A 20,136-nucleotide genomic window follows, 5' to 3' on the forward strand; every position below is an offset into this window, starting at 1 on the left:
CCAGGGGAAATCAATTTTGGTTCGAGTTAGAGCGAGGTTCGAATTAGTGAGAGTGCGAGTTATCAAAGTTATCAGGAGTCGACTGCAGAGAGTTTCTCTTGATACTAAATGGGAAATACATAAAGATTTGTTACCTGTAGCGAAGTTTACAACGAGCAAGTAGCCGTTGAATACCGACGGGCACTGTCAGATTCGTGTTTGTTAGATACCAGAGGTATTTACAAAGATGCCACGCACAATTTTGAAAGAAAGGTAACTATTTCGATTTTAACCAAATAACAGTTGGATTCGCACATCTCGTGATTTCAAGTAGGACTGAACCGTTCCCCGCTTTGTTAGGCGTTAATCATGTTATAAACGGAAACATTTCCGTGTGAACTATGTTACGGTTAAAAAAACAACACGGCTCAGTTGAAAGCGAAAAACCCGACTGTTTTCCCGTTTTGACAGTGAAAAACATGCGTCGCTTAGTCCATCGTGCGTGACGCGAAAGAAAACTGTGAGAAAAAAATAGCCGCGCGAAATCCTGGGGGCGAGGAGCGCGCTCCTCCCCACCAGGATTTTGCGCGGCCATTTTTCTCTCGCGGTTTTCTTTCGCGTCACGCAACGACGGACTAAGCGAAAGAGGGACTCCTCTTTGATGACGTTGATTTTGTTTTCGGAGTGATTCCGTTGACAGGTCAGTAGATGCCGTCTTTAACACGTTTCTTGTCAAGAAGCTTCAAATTATTTTTACCCTGCGGTTACGTTGGCTTTGATTAAAACCAGATCCCCTCCTGAATTTTCGCCAGCGCAAAGTCAGTAGGAGGAAGCTATTTCAGAACCTCCTAAATCTCGTCGTGTATCAAAACGAGTCTCCCTACGAAACCATTCGTATAGAGCATATGAAAATCTGTTCCGCCTTCAAGGTCATTTTCATGCAAATTAGCCTCATCTTTATGTCAAAAGTTTTGCACGAGGACACAAGATAACTCGGAAATAGCCTATTGTGCTGTCAACGAACTATGCTTTTAGAAAAGTTTCTTCATTATCTTCTATATCTCCGATGACAAGTAATCTCATTAGCAAGTAATTAAAAGTGGACCTCCCGGGAGAAAAACTGAAATAAAATTCCAAGGGGCCACGGGGAGGGGAACATCTTTGTCATCTTCGGTTGAGCTTTGTTTTTGCTTGAGCACAGTCTGTGATAGAGTTTTGAACAGACAGATGTTCAGAGAAAGCGTAACAAGACTGCAAGGTTAATTTCAGGCTCCCTGAAAAATATCAGTAAACCTTCAGGAATTCTAATTTTTCGTGGAGACGTTTTCTAATCACAGCTGTCGTTAAAATAATTGATGTGTAAGAAATTGGGGGAGTTTTGACAGGCCAATATGGTTCAGTTAACATCTCTGCGAGTCACAAAGAACTGACATTTTGAAGGCAGACATTTTCTGTCAAGTCGGCACCTATTTAGAGGGCCAGGGTATCTTTTAGAGAAGACGTCAGTGTTTTATTTCAGTACTTAATTTAATAATCTGACAAGGGTATTCCGGCAATATAGTTTATACTACCCGGGCAAATGAGGAAAACGATTCTCGAAGCCCAATTCTAAACGAATTGTTGTTACAGTAGTTTTAAATTTGGCTTCTTGAGTCAGTCTTCTGTGTACGATTTTCGACCTTGATCTTGTTTTCGGTTTTAATAGCCATCTCATTGATCGACTTCACCAAATAGATGGAAATTATAAACGAGCATCGGTATACTTTGGACCAGCGGGTATACTTTGGACTGACCGACTGCCGAATCAAATAACTATGGGCAGTATGATATCGGTTTCTAGAGGTTTGCACCTCTGGCGTGTTAAAACGGCTCACTCCCTCGTCTTGCTAGTTTATATTTTACGCATCCATACCATTTCAAAAATGTGAGCAGCGAACTGAACTGTAACATTGACTATATAGTTACATCAATGGGTGCGGTTCTTAAACAAGGACACGGTTCAATATCTAGATCTGTTTGAGGAAATTTTATGCCTTCCATACGCCGATACGTGAAAGTTAAACAATTCTAGTTCTTTAGATAAAATATACACCACAAATAAACGTACCTTGGCAAACACGCAGCTCGGACGAGCTTGGTAGCTGTCAGAAGAATCTTGAGTTCTCTTCTCTTCCATATTCTGGAGCTTTAGTTTCAGATATCTAATATACACCGAAGCATCCTTCAGAATTTGTACTTTAGTGCAAGCTGTCTTCTGATAGTTTGGGAGAAGATCTTGCAGTTCCTGGAAAGCCTTACGCAATAGCTTAACTCGTTTTTGCTCGCGTTTATTCTTCTCGATTCGCCTTCTTTCCCTGTTCATACTTGCCGAGTTGTTAATTTGAATGTGGTCAGCACTTTCGAGCAACGGCTTTTAACACTCACCGCGATAACAATCAACGGATTACTGTTTGGGTTAACAGATACGTCTATTTACAATAATGTTCTCATTTGCGAGCGACAGCAGAATAGTTGCTATCGCTTTTTTTGTCACATGCTCAGTAATGAAGCGAAATTTTCCCACGGAAGATTTTCGCAATCGGGAGCGCATTCACTGTCCTGTGAGGATTACCTTTTTCTATCAAAAACTATTAAACTTTGGTTCAAACTTTTAAGAGGGCATTTTACTTCGTAACTGCAGTAGTTAAATACAATCGGAAGTTGTTAGAAGGGGATCATTCTCAAGAAAAGCAAGTGTCATACTAAAACATCTCAGGATAATCCAAAGTTAAACTGATGATTGAGATGTTTTGAAAACCACTACAACCAATCCTGTTTGGCTGCTGTTAGTCACAAAGACGACTTTAATACCTCGACTCTTTGTCCCCGTGAGAGCAGAAACTCGCATTAAATGTTGACAATTCTCTGGCTGGCTCTCCCTTTATGAGGTGCTTAAGTTTATTTTCTTTAGATCTCTTTTCAGAGTTGCTTGGTTTAGATAACACTGAGATTATTTTCCAGTTCATCTTACACTGAAGAAGATGTCAACAACATTAATTCGGCAAATCACGGATAACTTGTGTTACCTGATTCGTTACTTTTTCTCTTGATTTTCTAAAAGCTATAAAATACCCGCTACAGATCAGCTATTTCTTCAAATGAGTCTTTGCGGCATAGGCATTGGTTGCACATAACCTTTGGAAATTTCACCGATCACCATAACACAGATAAGCAATATTGAATTCCGCCGTTTAAGATCACACACACAGCCCATATGCAACTCGTCACATTTTAACTAAACAGCACAAACATTTTCTTGAAAACGAGAAACATTAGAAGCAGCAAACCGAATAAAACCTTTGGTGTAGGTCTGAAGCGTGTGAAAAGAGAAGCTAGCCGGTGTCCTGGCGGCCCTATTCACAGAACTTTTCGTGCCCTAACCCCTCCCCCCCCCCCCCCCCCACCAACCCACCCCTCTTAAAGGCCCAATAGTGACATAGTTCGGTCATTCTTTGTCGAATGCTTTCAACATCTTCACGAGACAACGCGTTGTTTAGACTAAGAACGTTTTTAATAACCAATTCGGCTGCGATATTTCCTTCTGCGCTCTTCCAACTTTAGTTTTGAGCACAAAAATCCTCTCACCATTTAGCCAAAAACGCCTGAAATTTTGGATGAAAAATCAACTGGTCTGGAAAATTACGGAATAACAAGCAATTAAAGCATTGAATTTTTTTATTGCTAATCCCTTCCCTTAAGGTACCATTTATTTTTTACAAGGCTTAAGAGCTAACTTTAAAACTTCAATTTTCTCCATGTTCATGTACATGTACATCAAGGAGAGACCACAGGCTCATTCAAACCGTAGCTTGACACGTGATCAAAAAACGGTAGTCACGTGTTTCAAATGGTTTTACCACGTGATGCAATGTCAAGTTTGAAATAAACTTGCCGCCTATGATTAATAAAATCATGGCCTTATGCAAGGTGTGACAAGCTGGCTATGCACTGTGACAGTAAATACAAGATTTCTTTATCATTAATTCCTGTTAGACAGCAAAGTTAAAAATCCTATGCATGGAATCTTTCAGGATTTAGAGGGATATGTACCATGCCCCTCCTGAAGTTGAATGTAATTACCTCTCACTGCCCAGTATTACCCTCTTACTACAATGTTCAAGGGCTACAATTTGGTGTTGTGACATTATGATACCATAAAGAGTCTTCTACAAACCAATGCAGCGATAGACACAGCCAGGACCCATAATACAATTAACGAGGCCATGCTGCTTTGCGTCACGCGAGGCTGTGTTTGGACAACAGAACTATTACCCTGAGAAAGATTTCCTGCCGGCGGAGGAGTATTTTGTCCCACAGTAAAATGATTGACAGCAGTCCTTTGACGTACACTACTAGCTGTGCTACTATCTCCTGCATTCTGATTGGCTGGTAAAGGAACACTGCCTGTCTGATTAGGCAACACTGTAGAAGGTGGTGCAGTATTTTGATGAGCTTGTGCCGCTAAAGGATTGGCATTCATCATGTTGTACATTGGGTATCCTGCTGCATAATAAGGGTATGTCGACTGATAGGAGGCATAGTACTGTGGAGGTACGCCCATAGATGAAGCTCCCATCTGTGGACTAGCCATAGAAATAGATTCTGTCGTTGCAACCTGTGACTGGATTGTTTCAGTGGGCACTGGTGTTGCTGTGGTTTTATCAGAGGTTTTCTCCTTTTCATTCTCTCCCTGAGAAGTTGAGTACATAGAAAGATGGCAACTAGTTAACACAGTGCAAAACATAGGAAATTACTGAGTTGAGACGAAGGGTGCTAATGGCCTGTCTGACCCAATGTTGTATTTCTGATCCACCTGGGTTAACTGAGGAGAACGGCTCTTGCCATTTTCAATTCCTTTCCTCAATCCCTCTCATAAGTGAAAATCTACTAAAGTAGGGTGACAAACTGGTTTTGTCAAAATGGAACGACAAATTTCAAGCTGACTGGTCTAAGTGGTCAAAGTGGACTTCCTTCAAATCTGGCCTTTTTCACTTGACATTTTCTAGTGAGACCAAACTTACAGTTTCATTTAATTTCCATCTCAATTTCCAGAATATTTGGCACAGTAGAAAGCACCCAAAGGTTAAGAGGGTATTGTCACACCCAATATGAAATGCTGGTCCATCACAAGCGTTAACATTTTGTCTGGGTACTCTGACAATTCACTGATACCCATTTATGCACGTGGATGGAGAAAAGCCCTTAGAGTGTTAAATGTGATATTTACCCAAGAACACAACACAATGTCATGCAGACTGTGATAGCTTACCTTAAAAGTGATCTGTGCCGCTAACTCTGCAGCTTCTTTCTCTGCTTCTTTAGATGAATCACCTGATATTAACATATTTATTGTGAGATGTGATGTCTATCAATATCAAAAATCCATTCCACTTTTGATGCTGTGATACACGTAGTTAAAAAATGACTTCAAACTTAGCTGGAAAGCACAATTTCAACAGTCTTCCAAGCAATCAGTAACAAAAATAATGCACCATTTACTGGAAAATACACTTAACACCTCCACATATAAATGGCAAAGCAAGAATTACAAAGCAAACCTGAATTAAAGCATAATTATACATACCAGTAGTCTCTCGCAGAGCTGTCCTAATACATATGCCACAACCATTGCACTTCCACTCAAGTGACCTTAATACAAAAAGCGTTGTTCAATTCAGTAAGGTTTGTCAAAAGAAACTCATATGCAAGCAGTAATCTGGTTAGAAAAATAGTCTCAAAACATGCTACTTCAAACAGACACGACAACAGACAACTGTCAAAAGAAATACCATATATAGACAATTGTGTGTCTATATATAATAATAACAGTCTGATGAAACAGGATTTACAAATTTTCCTGACCAGCTACTAGGCAGTTGTGAAGGATACTATTCATTGATAACTTCTTTGAATTTACAAGTAAGTAAATCAAGATTACAGTGATGAAACAGTCAGGTGAAAAATATATGACACAGCACACTTACTTTTTTGCCAGAACCTTCCTTTCCTGCGGAGTGTAATCCAGTGAGCCTATTGCTCCGGCTCCTTGAGTCGGCATGAATCCAATCAATGCCATGAGCACCGTGCGAACTGTCAGAGGTAAAAATGAACACGTTCAGTATCCACATTGAATTACAGGAGTTGCGTCAAAATAGTCACGTCTCAATTTGCCTGTTTTGCGAGAGCTGTCAACTGTTAAAATTAACACAATCATACAATCAGTATCCACATGAATTATGCGACTTGGAAAAACGTTTTGTTGAAAATAGTCATGATCATTTGCATGTTTGGAACCAAAGGTACATGTACACTGAACTGTTTGGGTTAAAGCTACAGGGTAATGTCATCATAATGCAATTTTTCAGTGACCGATTCTCACACATTTCTCATATGCAAGGAGAACTGAAATTACCGGGTTGACTTATCCATAAAGTATTGAGGCTAACTTTTCTCTCAAATTTTGCACAAGACTACAGGGAGGCTCTGTTTGCAGGGTGTACTATAGCTGTAGAAATCATGCATTGAATAAACTAAAAACTCCACTCAGTACTTACTGCTCCACGATGGCTGCCATGTTTCAGGATGATGGGCTGACATACTTAGACAGATTTTCTTCCCTACTTCAAATCGACCATTTGGCTGAAAAAAACAAAATCAAGAAATTCACGATTTAATTAAGTCAAAACAACCTTGCAAGGATATTAGACTTTGATACAGGGTTCTCACAAAGTGCCAGCCACTGGCTTAAACAACAGTGACTTGGATCTCTGAGCCACCTTCATGTACTAATCGTGAAATAAAACATGTGTAACTTGTAAAGAGTACATTTCATTTAGGGAAAACACAGGTTTTTTTGGAACGTGACTGAACCTTGACTGTCTAGAGAGGGGGCATGGGGTCAGGGTGTGGTGTACACATTTTCAATTATGCTACTGTTGTAGGATAACAATTGAAAAAAGTCTTTGTAATCCCGTAATATTCTTAGCATTTTGACCTTTTCAAAAATTGATTTGTTTAGTAGGAAATATCTCCAAGAGATTGTGTACAGTAGAGCATTTCAGAGCCTCTTAATATTAAAAATTTTCTGGGGAAGCATGCCCCGAGACCTCCCAGAGGCTTGTCCCTTCAGTGTCAGCTGTCTACTCCATGAAACAAACCTCTACTCCCTAATTAATAAGGACAGAATTAGGTACTTTAGTTGTGCTTTCCTTTTAACCAAAAATTCCAGAACTTTTAAATTGAGGCAAATAGTGCTGAATTTTTAGGGAAAGTTTCCACAAATCTAAAGATTGTTCACCACTGGAAATTTCTAAGAATCGAAACTGGAATTTGAATTAAGAATTAAAAAAATAAGAATTGAAATTTTGAATGGAAAGTGCCCCAGTACATGATGGCTGGCATGCCTGGGAACCTGACTCCTATTTAACTTCACAGGCATATCCCAAGGCAGTTCTTTGGAAATGCTGGCCAGGAAGGGGGGTACTCCCATATAATTATGGGCTATACAGGTATGTGCCACGGGATAGGGTAGGGTTTTTGAGGCTCTTGAAGTGTATCATTTTTGCATCTTTTGGCATCATGCTCCTGGTGTGATCCTTAGATAGGGTACTTAAATTGTATCAGCTAAAATTGCAGTGTGTAAATGTCCAGCTAAATGAACAAGAACTGAACTGTTAAAACTTTACTATCCGTTAACTTCCACTGTTAAAGAAATGAAATAAAGTTGACTATCCTGTTCACGTTATTCTTAGTTTTTGATTTTCCCTGGAACAGGGTATCATTTGTTGGATTTTGATCTTAAATAGGGTATCCGCTATCATTTGCTTTTTCCTTAAATAGGGTCAGGGTTTAAGACCCTTTGCAGAACACACCTATCCTGAATTTACATTAGTACTCCGCCCCCAAAGGAATACTGGCCATAAAAACATTTTTAAAACAAGAACTCTCTGTTACTCAGGAAGCAGTTAAAATATGACAAGAGGTGCAGTCTGCGAGAAGCAGGCTTTACTCTGGGAGTTTGTCCTCACAATACTCACCGTTAGTAACATAATACTGGGTGGCTTCATGGGATACTCAGGTGGTAGGGTTATCCGGCCATGATATCGTCCACCAGCAAAATCGCTGTCAGGGGGGCCACGCACAGTGAAGTGCCACTCAAACAAATTATCCTGCCAAGAGTAACCACTCATGTTAGCCTGGCCCCAATAAAATGCTTGAAGGCTGAATAACTCTATCCACCGGATAAATCGCTATCAAGTGGATAAGTGTTAACAAAACAAACCATACTATCTCCAAGATAGTGATTCATCCTGTGGCCCAGCCTGTTGTTTTACATCACATATCCCTACAAACATGTATCAACTGGTAAGGAATGACGCAAGGCGTTCTTGCTGAGTGACATCCCAAGCTGTACATGTATGCTTATTTGAATATCACATTTTATTTTTAAAAACTTCAGCTACCACGTATATCGACTGTGTGGCTGTGATATCGGCCTTTATGTTTGCCAACAACAACTGACAACAATAGCCGATTGGTGTCCATTGACATAACTTATATCAATTAAATTCTGCGTAACCAGAGGTCGCATACTCCTAGTAAGCTTGTAGTAAATGAGCTTGTTTGTAAATATACGTAAATTAAATTCCGGCTTTCACATAAATGTTTAGCACAAGTCGCGATCGCAGCGATTTTTTACCTCGAGGGGCTGGGCAAAATAGAGCTCTGTTGGTTCATTAAGCTCCTTGGCTTCCCTCATCAAACGTTTGACGCCTGAAAATGAAGAGGAAACAAAACCATAACAATCCAACTCAAACCATCTTGATACCTTCGAGAATCAAGGAAATTGTTTCGGAGTGTTTTCACTGCATTTAAATTGCCTCGTTTGCAAAGTTCTACATAAATGCCTACCTGGGCTTCTTAAATTATATTTTGCTTCCATCTTGCAACAAGAAAGCGAAAGTCGTCCTTTGGAATGAATAAACTATGGAGAAATCCAAACGTTCATTTTGGTTCCTCTTATCGGTTTGAGTCTGTCTACGTGTCGAACACTGCGAGGAACAAGTCAGCGTCCACACTCGACCCAGTCCTGCACGGTGTCTCACGAGGTTTGTCACGCAACCGTCACCCATGTACGCCACAGGCAGACTAAGCACGACCCTAGTATACTAATGCAAATGCTGCAATCTGATTAGCATAGCTACTCGTATACTATTAAGCCATTATAGTTCGCCACTAAATTTTCTCCCATTCTCATTGGGTTTAACTGATCACGTGACACGCTAGTGTTCGTCCGCGGAGAGGTACTATTTAAACAATAGAGTGTTTCTGTCGAGGAACTATCGGTTGATAGTTGCCCCGCGGAAATTTGATGTTCTTAAAACAAATATTTGCCCGAGAAGCGAAGCTTCGAGGGCAAATATGCTAGTTTTAAGAACATCAAATTTCCAAGGGACAACTATCAGACCGATAGTTTCGAGACATAAACACTCCATTGTCTTTATCGTTCACCACTAAATTTTCTTACGCGCGCCAGTTCAAAATTCATAGTGAATTATTTTCACCTTTTTTAGATGAAAGCCGTGAAAGGTCGTTAAAGCCAAATGTAAAATTTGAAAAGGAAAACAGACAAAACCCACTTAATACATTTCAATTGGTTACTTTCTGTAAGCCCGCTTCTTTACAGAAACATTTACACGGACGAGTACTATCCATCCGGGTATTTTCCTCGGACGGGCACTATGGGCTGATAGTGTGTCTCCACGGATGAACACTATCGCGTCACGTGATCAATTTAAACCAATAAGAATCGGAGAAAATTTAGTGGTGAACTATAACAGCCCATAGTGCCCGTCTGAGGAAAATACCCGGATGCTCAGAAAATTTTTCCGTAAACAAGCGGGCTACTAGAAAATAAATAATTGAAATTGGGTTTTTGTCTGTTTTGTTTTTCAAATTTTGCATTTGACGTCAACGGCTTTCATCTAATAATAATTCAATTGCTGGTTTTCAGTGTCACGCAATTCAAAATAGATCAAAATAAAAATCAAAACTGGTCAATAGATAAAGTCCAGAATCAGGGAAATGAAAAAAGGTAAATATGCAAAGGGTCTCGCCGAAATTCTGGTCACAGCAATTTTGCTTATGCTAGATATGCGGAGAAATTTTTTACACAAATTTATAGAAATTTGTAAGGAGACGCCGTGCTGGTGCCCATCCGTGTGGGCACCAACATGGCGGCCGGAAACTAACAGAAACATCTGTCACTGAGTTTCGCTACAAAAGCGTGAATTTATCCCTCGAGGAACTCTAAAACATTAAAATAATACTTTTTCTAAGACATGAACTGTTCAGATAGCCTAGTTCTCTGAAATAAGTCACTCTTTTAACCATCATGACAGCTCTCTAGGCCGTCATGTAAATACCGTGTCACGCAAAAGATTAGAAATTCAAGCGTAGTTTATCACAAAACCAAGAACCCATTCGGAGCGAAAATTTGTATGAATATTAGTTTTCAGCTGCTCTCATGCATCATTTAAGTAAAATCTCAGGAAGATCAATAGATTTGTAGTTCGAATTTTAGTGACATCATGTGAAAACCAGCTATATGATTTTTGAACTAGCGCGCTGAAGAAAATTTAGTGGTGAATAATAAAGACAATAGAGTGTTTTTTGTCTCGGAACTATCGGTCTGATAGCTGCCCCTTGGAAATTTGATGTTCTTAAAACTAGCGTATTTGCCCTCGAAGCTTCGCTTTACGGGCAAATATTTGTTTTAAGAACATCAAATTTCCGCGGGGGCAGCTGTCAGCCGATGGTTCCTCGACAGAACACTCTATTCTTTAAATAGTGATATCAAGCTCATGATCTAATTGCTAATCACGATTACGCTTTAACATCGACTGAAAAAGTTCGATACAGTTTTTTAATGAATCGAATCATATATTGTAATAAAACAACTCTTATTACACTTATAAAGTGAATTTAAAAGTACTCTTATAGTGACTTCGGTTTGCCATCGAAAAGGCCGACTTTTGTGATTTGTTAGAAAGAGAAACAATCACGTAAATTTTGGATACGAAGTCATTTGCCTACTTAATCTAAAGGAAAACGTAACAACTTCTGTAGTCTCTGGGAAAGGAAAGAAATTGTTTATATGCACAAGCGCTAGATCCATGGAAAAACAGGCTATAAGATTCAGTGCGAGAAAGAGACAGAGCAAAATTGAAATTCGGCAAATAAAAAAAGCAACTGGACTTCTGTAACGGGACCGTTGCCCCGGATATCTCCGCTGGTAGCAATGACTGGACTGAGAGTATGTCGTAGTGCAAAAAAGTAAATCGTACATTCAAGTTTCTCTGAAGCGCGCGCGTCTCTGAGCGAGCGCGCGCTTCTTAAAACTTCCTCATATTATGACGTCTTGATTAATTGATTACTTAAACTTGAAAGTTTGTTCGTGGCATTTAATTCGCTTTTCTTTTTTTTTCTTTTTTTCAGTTATGCTTGAAGAAGCTGCCGACAAATGTGCAGAAGGTTCAGATATGTTACCAGGTCTAACATCTCAGAATGGAGAATCTTCTATGCTACGAAGAATTCTCGGAAGCGGTGGAAACTCCGCCAACGCCTCTCTCGGGAGGAGATTGTCTTGGCGCAGAAGAAAAATGCACTTTGCGCAACGTATCATAAAAGCTGAACAAGCAGCTATAGATGCAGTTCTGGAGCCGGATACAGTAATGCCCGACGTGTTTAAAATTCCAAAAGAGCCACGCAGATCGGTACGCTTTGCCAATCTACAGAAGCTTCGCTCTGAACTTTCCCAGCAGTCAACTCCACACGATCTCTACAAGACTAACACCATCATTTCTGTCAAGGAGATGAAGTGCAATAAGCAACATGAAGTAGCCAGTGGTACGCTGGCAAGAGGCGAAGATGACCGGCCACTCAAGTCTCTCCACTGGAAAGCGCTAGGCCGAAGACATCACTGCGATGGTAATTCATTAAAATGCGAAAAGTGTAGGAGAGTGTTCGAAGTCAGAAAAGCCACAGAAAGATTTGAAGCTAAAAGAGCTGCTAAACAACTACTGCAAGAAAGCAACTGCAAACAAACGGCCGAAAACGAAGTTTGTGAACTTGGAGGAGGTATACAGAGAATCAAACGAGAGGAAAGCTTCTGTAGGAATTTTTCCTTAACAAACGCTCGGACCAAGGTTCAGAGATCCAAGACTGGGCCACTGGCACACGAGGATGCTAACTACTTTTCTATTGGCGGTAACTCTAAATGGGCGCAGCCTGTCCTCTGTGAGATGCCGAAGGAGTTGCAAAAGAGTTTCCCTACTGAATATAGCCCGCGTGTTTCAACTCCTAGGCCTGTTGATGAAGAATTCAAGATGGAGAGAGATACACGGAAAAGCCTAAGATGTGTGTCTAGACTTAAGCTTATACGCGAGTATATGGATGACGAACCCGACTTTGAGTCTGAGGAAATAACGTCCTGGGACTTAGCACCCAGGTCACAGACAGACGTTGTTTTCACTCTTCCTTGCGTATGCCAACGAAAATTTGATGAGCCCAGGCCTCTAAAGCCAAGAATTTTATTACTTGATATGAGTTTCTGTGAAAGCGATGGCGCCACAAACCAGTTTGACAGCCGAGACATTGTGCCAGAACGCGAATTCAATCAAAACAGTATTTTAAGAATTACTGAGGTTATGGAAACCGAAAACACGCAGTGGGATAATCTGCATGTATTGGACGAAAAAGATGGAGAAACACACTCTGAAAGTGATTCCGAGGAATAACTCTTTCACTGAATTAACACGCGCGATGACAACGCTAAAATTGCTAAACTCAGTATATGACTTTACTTTTTCCTAACATTTAGTAATCACTCATTGAATAAAGATACTGTTGACTCGTGCTTATCCTTGGGTGCAGGGTACTGACATACTAGGAAAAACTTGGGAACTCGACTTTTTGTCCAACAGGTTTTCACAAGCGATGACGATGGTCAAGCGTGATGATATAGTCAGTCCAGGATGTTCGCGAAAATTTCGATTTCTTGAACTGTGTGCGTCTCCGATCCTTTTCCCTACACGTTAGTCCTCGAAGTGGGGAGCTTGCAATCGCCGCCCTACTCTTGTTTATCACACTCGACCATCATCACGTGAGCAAGGCTTCCGACACAAGTTCGGCTTGCACTCGGTCATAAAAAGTAAGTGCAGACATAGTTAATAGAGGGGAATGGTTATGAGGTCCGGCAAACATCAAAGGAGTAGACAAAGATGCCAAGATTTATGTTGGAAGGTCTACGACCGTGCACAGTCTTTTGTTTTGCGTTCATACACTATGCATGAGTCACGTAACCAAAACGTTTTTATCAATCTCGTTCCCAGAGCCCACGTGTCTTTTAGTCAGCGCCTGACCAAAAGACACGTGGGCTCTGGGAACGAGATTGCTTTTTTATTGGTTAGTTCCTCGGTCAGTAGTAATCAACAGTTGTGTTTTGTGCACAGTCAGGGCCAAAAAAAGAGAACAAACGCACACAACAAAGAACTTTGTCGAGTTTCGTATAACCATTTCCTTCTATTAACTATGGTGCACAATATGAGTAAGGGCCTCAGCGCTGGCTTAAAGGACTCATACATATCTGCATCCTAAGGCCAGCCATTGGTTTCCACCAATCTTATTTCCACGATATTGTTGTGCAACGTGCATGTCAGTGCATTTGACAAACTTATTTTTTCAGCAATGATTTTTATTCGCGCAGGTCATCCTCAAACCTTCACTGCCGTTTGGATATTTCCCACTTTCCGCGAATTAGTAAAAGTCGTCCTATTACCTCGCAATATCTACCATTCCCTGAAAAGGGTTTCACCTAATCAGGGCTGCTTAGGACTGTGAAATTTTCCAGGAAAAGAAATCAGATGTTCCAAGAAACGCAGTTTTCCGAGCACAAACGCAATGAAACTGTTTGAATGTTTGCTTTACACTCTCTCCTCCGCAGAGGTTCGAAACATTCGTTATAGAAAGCCCCTGCGCGAGGTGAGTGCAGGCGCAAAATTCACGTAACCTTGCGCCTGCACTCATATCGTTCAGCGAAAAAAAAAAAAACCTTTGAGGCTTTGCGGAGGAAAGAGTGCCTTACACGTGAACATGTATCAAAACGTAACAACGCGAACTAATCAAAACAAAAGACAAACTCAAATCAAGTTTCACTTTTATTTGCCAATACCAATATACTTGGTCAGCTGCAAATTCAAATTCACCGTGCGCAGCCCGGTTTCGGAGGGAAAAACACTTCCATACTTCATTACATCACTTTATAAATATTCACCCAAGACAAATCACGTAGCACTGCGTGACACGCGTGGGTGAGCGACTAGAAAACTTGGTTACTTGGTCTAATATTAAATTTGTTTTTGAAAAACTATTTCTCAAGTGGGTATTTGTATCTTCTCAAACTCGTTGATAATTAATAAATTAAACAAAGGCAATCACGTGACTACGTTTGGATATTTGGAGCCCGTTTCTCGAAAGCCCCGGAAACTTTTCGGGCCCACAAAGCCATTTTTAGATAATCTGTACCAAAAAACCGAGAGGTGTATACGCTTGAAACTCCCTGTATGAAGAGAACCTCTGCTGATATTGAGAATATGTGAATAAAACAGCTCTGTAATCATAAGGTTCGAGATTTTCCTTCGGCTTTCCGGTTGCGAAAACCTTTCGGGACCTTCGAGAAACGGGCTCCTGATCTTACTTAGCACAATTTTTTTTTTCTACAATTTTGTTTATCAGTTTTCTCCTTAGTTTTAGCTTAAACTGAGAAGATATATCAAAAACTCAAGACCATGTTTGACCACGTTTCCAAAAACCTCGTAGTTCCTCAAAAGTACTCCGCTACGCGTCGAATTTTTAGCTCTCGTCTCGGTGTTTGGAAATGTGGTCAAACACGGTCTTTTGTGTTTGCTATATTACATCTTTATACGTTCAGTTTATTTTCAAGCGTACGTGGCTACTGGACATATTGCCAGCAAAAACTGAGCTACCTTCTAATGGTCAGCTAAAAGGAAATCTTTGTTTACAATATTTGCCTGAATAGCACAACCGATACAGTTTCTAATCAAATTACACAAATTGGCATAGCACGATTAACTGGAACTGTCCCATTTTAAAAAGAATGTAGGAACTCATTAGCGCTTTTGGCACCTAGAAATTTTGCAGTTTTTGAAAGCCAATTTCTCCGCACCCAAGGAGCGAAAAATTTCACTAATTACTAAGTTTGACAAGCTCTTGGGATGTTTGTAGTCAGTTCGCGTCTAGTGTGATACCTTCTCTACGCAAAGTCGTATGTTAATGACGAAAAATGCAACAATGACGTCGGCACACATTCGCCCGTAAGGTATGCTATGTGTCTGCTGTTTATTTCCTACCGACCAGCGGCAACATCACGTGACTAAAACAGCTGGTCATCTTCATCGTCGTCTCCCTCGACAATGGCTTCAAGTTTCTTGACGATTCCGTTCAACATCTTGTGAATCTCCTCCTGGTTACACTGCATTGTCTTCATTCGATTCTTCAGTCCTGTCACAGTTTCCTGAAGCTCCTCTGTTCGGTCATTTAATCTTACAAGTGGACTCTACAACGAAAACCAACAGACTCAGTAAAATCATTTCCTGTGAAGACCAAGGGGAAGGGAATCCCATATAAAATGGACGGGGGTGCTCGTCGGAAATTTTGAAAAGAACCCTTAAGAGATACCAGGATCCTGTCTTGTGGCCGTTGCTTGAAAATTTTTTTACCCCAAAGTCTGACCTTTTTCCACTCAATACCTTAAAAAGATATCGCGAAAGCTTCCGCTGTAGACTCTTTGAAGCTGAACACCCTAGGAGGTACCAAGCCTACTTTTTTAACCCCTAAAAGGTCCTTTTTATATGGGAGTCTGGGGACGTATGCTTGTCAGTGCATAATGTGTTAACCTCCCTCCTCCCTCGCATTCTCTTAGGTTGTCCTATCATTTAGCCGGTACCTAGGTAAACTTTCCATACATATAGCTATAGACAAAATCTACGCTTCACCAATATCAGGTAAACGTATTTATTTATTGCTGAAGTGACTAACTAATCTAATCGATTGCTTGCTTGCTACTTGTTTGGTGGGTTGATTCAACGATGAATTGAGGAAATGACTGATTGACTGGCTTTGTGATTGTCTGACTGATGAAGTCCTGACTGACTGTCTGTCTGACTAACTGTCTTACTGACTGTCTGACTGTTTGACTGACTGATTGACGGTTTGACTGACTTACTGACTGACTGACTGACCGACTGACTGGCTGGCTGACTGGCTGACTGACTGACTGACTGACTGACTGACTGACTGAGTGATCGATTGACTGACTGGCTGTCTGACTGACGGATTGACTGACTGATTTACTAATAAGAGATAGGACATTTAACACTTAATGACTGGTCCCGAGGGGAACAGTGAATTGTTTCCCGAGAATCTTCATGCTTCCCGAGACGAAGTCGAGGGAAACATTGAGATTCGAGGGAAACAAAATTCACTATTCCCCAAGGGACCAGTCATTAAGTGATTTGTTCTATAGCAAAACAAAACAAAAGCAAATTCTGAAAAACGCACTGAGATTCCAGCGACAACATCAGGCCACCTTCAACTGCAGGCTCTGATCACGCGCAACAGCGGTCAACATTTTGCGGGTAACAGTGAACAGTTTCCCGTTTGACGTCGTAGTTTTCGCAATGTTGCCCGCTCATGGCATTTCGCGCTAAGCAGTTTCATTGTTAGATGAATGGGCGCGCTGTTGCGGGAAAAACGCCAGCTATAAAACAATGTCCCTTATTTACCAACCGTTCGAATGAAATATGTAGATTTAGGTCAGCCTAAAAGCGTAGCTCCTGGATCGGGTTGTTCAGAACCAAATTAAGCTAACCCAGGAAAAGGTAGAATTTTGATTTGAGTTTTGCAACTTTGCGTTGAGGTTTTCTGTATATTGTTTGGCCTTCTGTTTTGAGTTTTTATAATCACTATATATACAAAACAAAGCGGCCAAAAACATTTGTATAGAAGAAAAAGTTATAATTCGGTTAACTTTTAATCCTGGGTTGGCGTTAACCGGCTTCTGAACAATCCTGTCCTGTTTTCAACAAGTTAACCTGAGGGAGCCCGCGATCCAATCAAAACCCAGCACTTGGTCAGCGGTCAACTTTAAAAAACACTCGACCTCAATGAGCTGTAAAGTTGAGCCCGCAATATGATCACATGATACTGGTCAGCGGATACCTTGTTTTGACAGGTGTCAATTGAAAATAACTTGGATGTCCAATATCAAAGAAGTACACTGTAAACCAAGGCTGCATATCTCTGTCAACCTATTATTTTGAGTATGGCCGCCATGTTACGCGACTCCGTCCCCGTCGCCGTCGTGCGTACGCGCCCACGAGCAATACCGCTAGCCATGATAACCACGAGAGAATCAACTCACGGGTTTCCTTTTCTTTCCTATATAAGTATGGGGCTCCGCTTGGCGGCTCTTCGGGCCGCCGGAGCTCCGCTATAATTGACTGGCTGACTGACTTATTGAGGATCTTACTGACTGACTGACTTACCGACTTTCTATCTGACTGACTAGGTGTCTGTCTGTTTGATAGACTGACCGTCTGACTGACTGTCACCGTTGCCTGGCTCGTCAAGCAAAACCCCTCCGAGAAGAAGCGTTACGCGTGACACTGACCTTTTTTGGGTTAAGTGCGGTTTGGATATCCTCTGCAGAGATAGGCGGACTGTACCAGTAGCGTTTGAATCCGTAGTACTGATTTGGCCGAATTATTTGCTTGTCTGGAACAAAACGTTTTCGAAGACCTCTTGGCAAAGCTTTCTCTACATCCATTGCTAAATCAACCTTCAATAAAGAAGAAAACGTCTATCAGTTATTCATAACCATGTGATTACTGACAATATATATTCTTAAACAATTCGTGCCAGACCGTTCCTCATAAAATTGTGCAGGAAATTGGTCCTTCAAAACCCTTGCCAGCAAACTGTAACAAAAACATTTAAGAGTGCCTACCTGTAAAAATCAGACAAATTCTTAATTTCGCGGCAAGGGTCGAAAATTCGATTTCGCTCATATTCCTATGGTAGATAGGCTAGGGTATGACAAAAACTACTGGATAGTTTTTTTGGCAAAATATCCTTTTATTTCATAGAAATATGCAAATTACCAAATTCCGTTAAAATCGTCATTTGACGCACCATTTTATTAAACAAGTTTGAGAGCTTCGCATGCAAAACCACATCATTCTTCTGTCTTTAAAACACTAAAATATTTTTGTGCAACGTTTAATTGTGTACTGGGTTGATTTTTGGGAATGTTGCGGTTTTTGTTGGGTGTAAAATAATTAAATTTCGAAGACATGTATTTCATTCACTTAAAAGTACTTCGTAAAAATAATTGATTTTCACCATGTGCGAAACCTTCAAATGGATTACGCTTCTGGTGGTTGAATCGCAGAAGGATGGTCTACAGATTCCTGTAAAAATTTCTTTGGGCAAATGATTGTGAGCGACGCGAGAGCTTTTCAAAGTACGTTAAAAATGCAGATATTTGACCGTCCGTCGTCAAATTTCAATTTACGGGTTAGACATATATTTTAGCACGCGCCCCATGTCTTGAGCTATATTAAGTTGAAATAGACACAGAGCTGATAATTTCGAAATGTTCTAACCTTATTTGCTGTAAAAGGCAGGTCCAAACGCCGATTTGACGTGTTTCCGTCACCATTCGTCGCACATAAAGCAGAAGTTTGCTTTTGTTTACACAACGTCCGATGTTCATCGCCAACTGTCAACATATTTAATGGTCGAATATCATGAATCTATGACCCTCTTTCGACACGTATGATCACCACTGCATGTAAGTCAAAAACGGCTAAGTGATTTGTAGATAGTTGCTTGCTTTGCACTCCACCAAAACATTACGTTTGATCATCGTTTGATCTATTGCTGCTTGAATCCTTGCTTGCAGCGGTTCGTTGTTTGTTCGTCACGCAATGCTGTCATCCCATTTTAGGGGGTAGGGGTAGGACAATTTCTATCCTAATACGTAACGGTCCGTAAGGCTTGGAACCACAAGGAGCACACAATCTTGTTGAGTAGGAAGAGATTAAATTAAGCAATGAAAAGAATGAATAGTTAACCATTGCCCGTGTTGTCATCTTTTACTAGACAACCGCTACCTGCACGCCCTGCGTAAATACTGTAACGCTAAACTCGTACCTAGGTCTTTTCTCGCTGTGCAATTATTTTTGGGCTACCCTCGGGGAAACGGGAGGTGGCCGCTCAATAGGGGCTGGCCACTTAATAGAGGTTTGTGTACTTTGAATATTTTTTCACCATCGTGTTATAAATTTCTCAGTGAACATGGAGTCGATTCAAGACAATCATTATAGACGTCATTCTCGGAGACCTAGGGCCAATTATTGGGAGCGGGGGAAAAGTCTAACCGGGTGAGAAAAAAGTTCGGGCGAAGACCCTTTTAGACTTTTTCCCCGCCCCCACTAACTGACCCAGAGTCTCCGAGAATGATGTCTATCATGATTGTCTTGAATTGACTCCATGTTTACTAAGAAATTTAGCTAAATTTATAACCCGATAGTGAAAAAGCATTCAAGGTACACAAACCTCTATTAAGCTGCCAACCCCTATTAAGCGGCCACCTCCCATTTCCCCGAGGGTAGCCTACTGTATTATATGTAAAACAAAAATAATTGCACAGCGCGAAAAGACCTACGTACGAGTTTAGCGTTATAGTATTTACGCAGGGCGTGTAGGTAGCGGTTGTCTAGTAAAAGATGACAACACGGGCAATGGTTAACTATTCATTCTTTTCATTGCTTAATTTAATCTCTTCCTACTCAACAAGATTGTGTGTTCCTTGTGGTTCCAAGCCTTACGGACCGTTACATATTAGGATAGAAATTGTCCTACCCCTACCCCCGAAAATGGGATGACAGCATTGCGTGACGAACAAACAACGAACCGCCGCAAGCAAGGATTCAAGCAGCAATAGATCAAACGATGATCAAACGTAATGTTTTGGTG

The 20,136-nt window shown here is 40.8% G+C and overlaps 2 protein-coding genes across 3 annotated transcripts in view; both read right to left on the reverse strand.

The window, feature by feature from the left end:
- Positions 1–3,677: 3,677 nt before the first annotated feature.
- On the reverse strand, positions 3,678–9,086 carry LOC145481100 (ubiquitin-conjugating enzyme E2 J1-like). Its single transcript, XM_081459492.1, has 8 exons — positions 8,929–9,086; positions 8,717–8,790; positions 8,055–8,186; positions 6,573–6,657; positions 6,003–6,108; positions 5,603–5,667; positions 5,288–5,349; positions 3,678–4,708 (listed from the first exon to the last, which is right to left on the reverse strand). Exons 1-8 carry the CDS (start codon positions 8,957–8,959, stop codon positions 4,163–4,165), a joined length of 1,101 nt encoding a protein of 366 aa, XP_081315618.1. The 5' UTR covers positions 8,960–9,086; the 3' UTR covers positions 3,678–4,162.
- A 3,866-nt stretch (positions 9,087–12,952) lies between these two features.
- Positions 12,953–20,136, reverse strand: part of LOC145481101 (transient receptor potential cation channel subfamily A member 1 homolog) — a 43,287-nt gene continuing 36,103 nt past the window's right edge. For both annotated transcript variants that reach the window (XM_081459494.1, XM_081459493.1), the window contains 2 exons: positions 17,768–17,935; positions 12,953–15,652 (listed from right to left, as the gene is read on the reverse strand). In XM_081459494.1, the coding sequence (XP_081315620.1) occupies positions 15,470–15,652; positions 17,768–17,935 (351 nt within the window). In that variant the 3' untranslated portion in view covers positions 12,953–15,469. The remainder of the gene's footprint in view (positions 15,653–17,767; positions 17,936–20,136) is intronic.

The sequence above is a fragment of the Orbicella franksi genome, chromosome 3 (assembly GCF_964199315.1).
Source record: "Orbicella franksi chromosome 3, jaOrbFran1.1, whole genome shotgun sequence".
Lineage (NCBI taxonomy): Eukaryota > Metazoa > Cnidaria > Anthozoa > Scleractinia > Merulinidae > Orbicella > Orbicella franksi.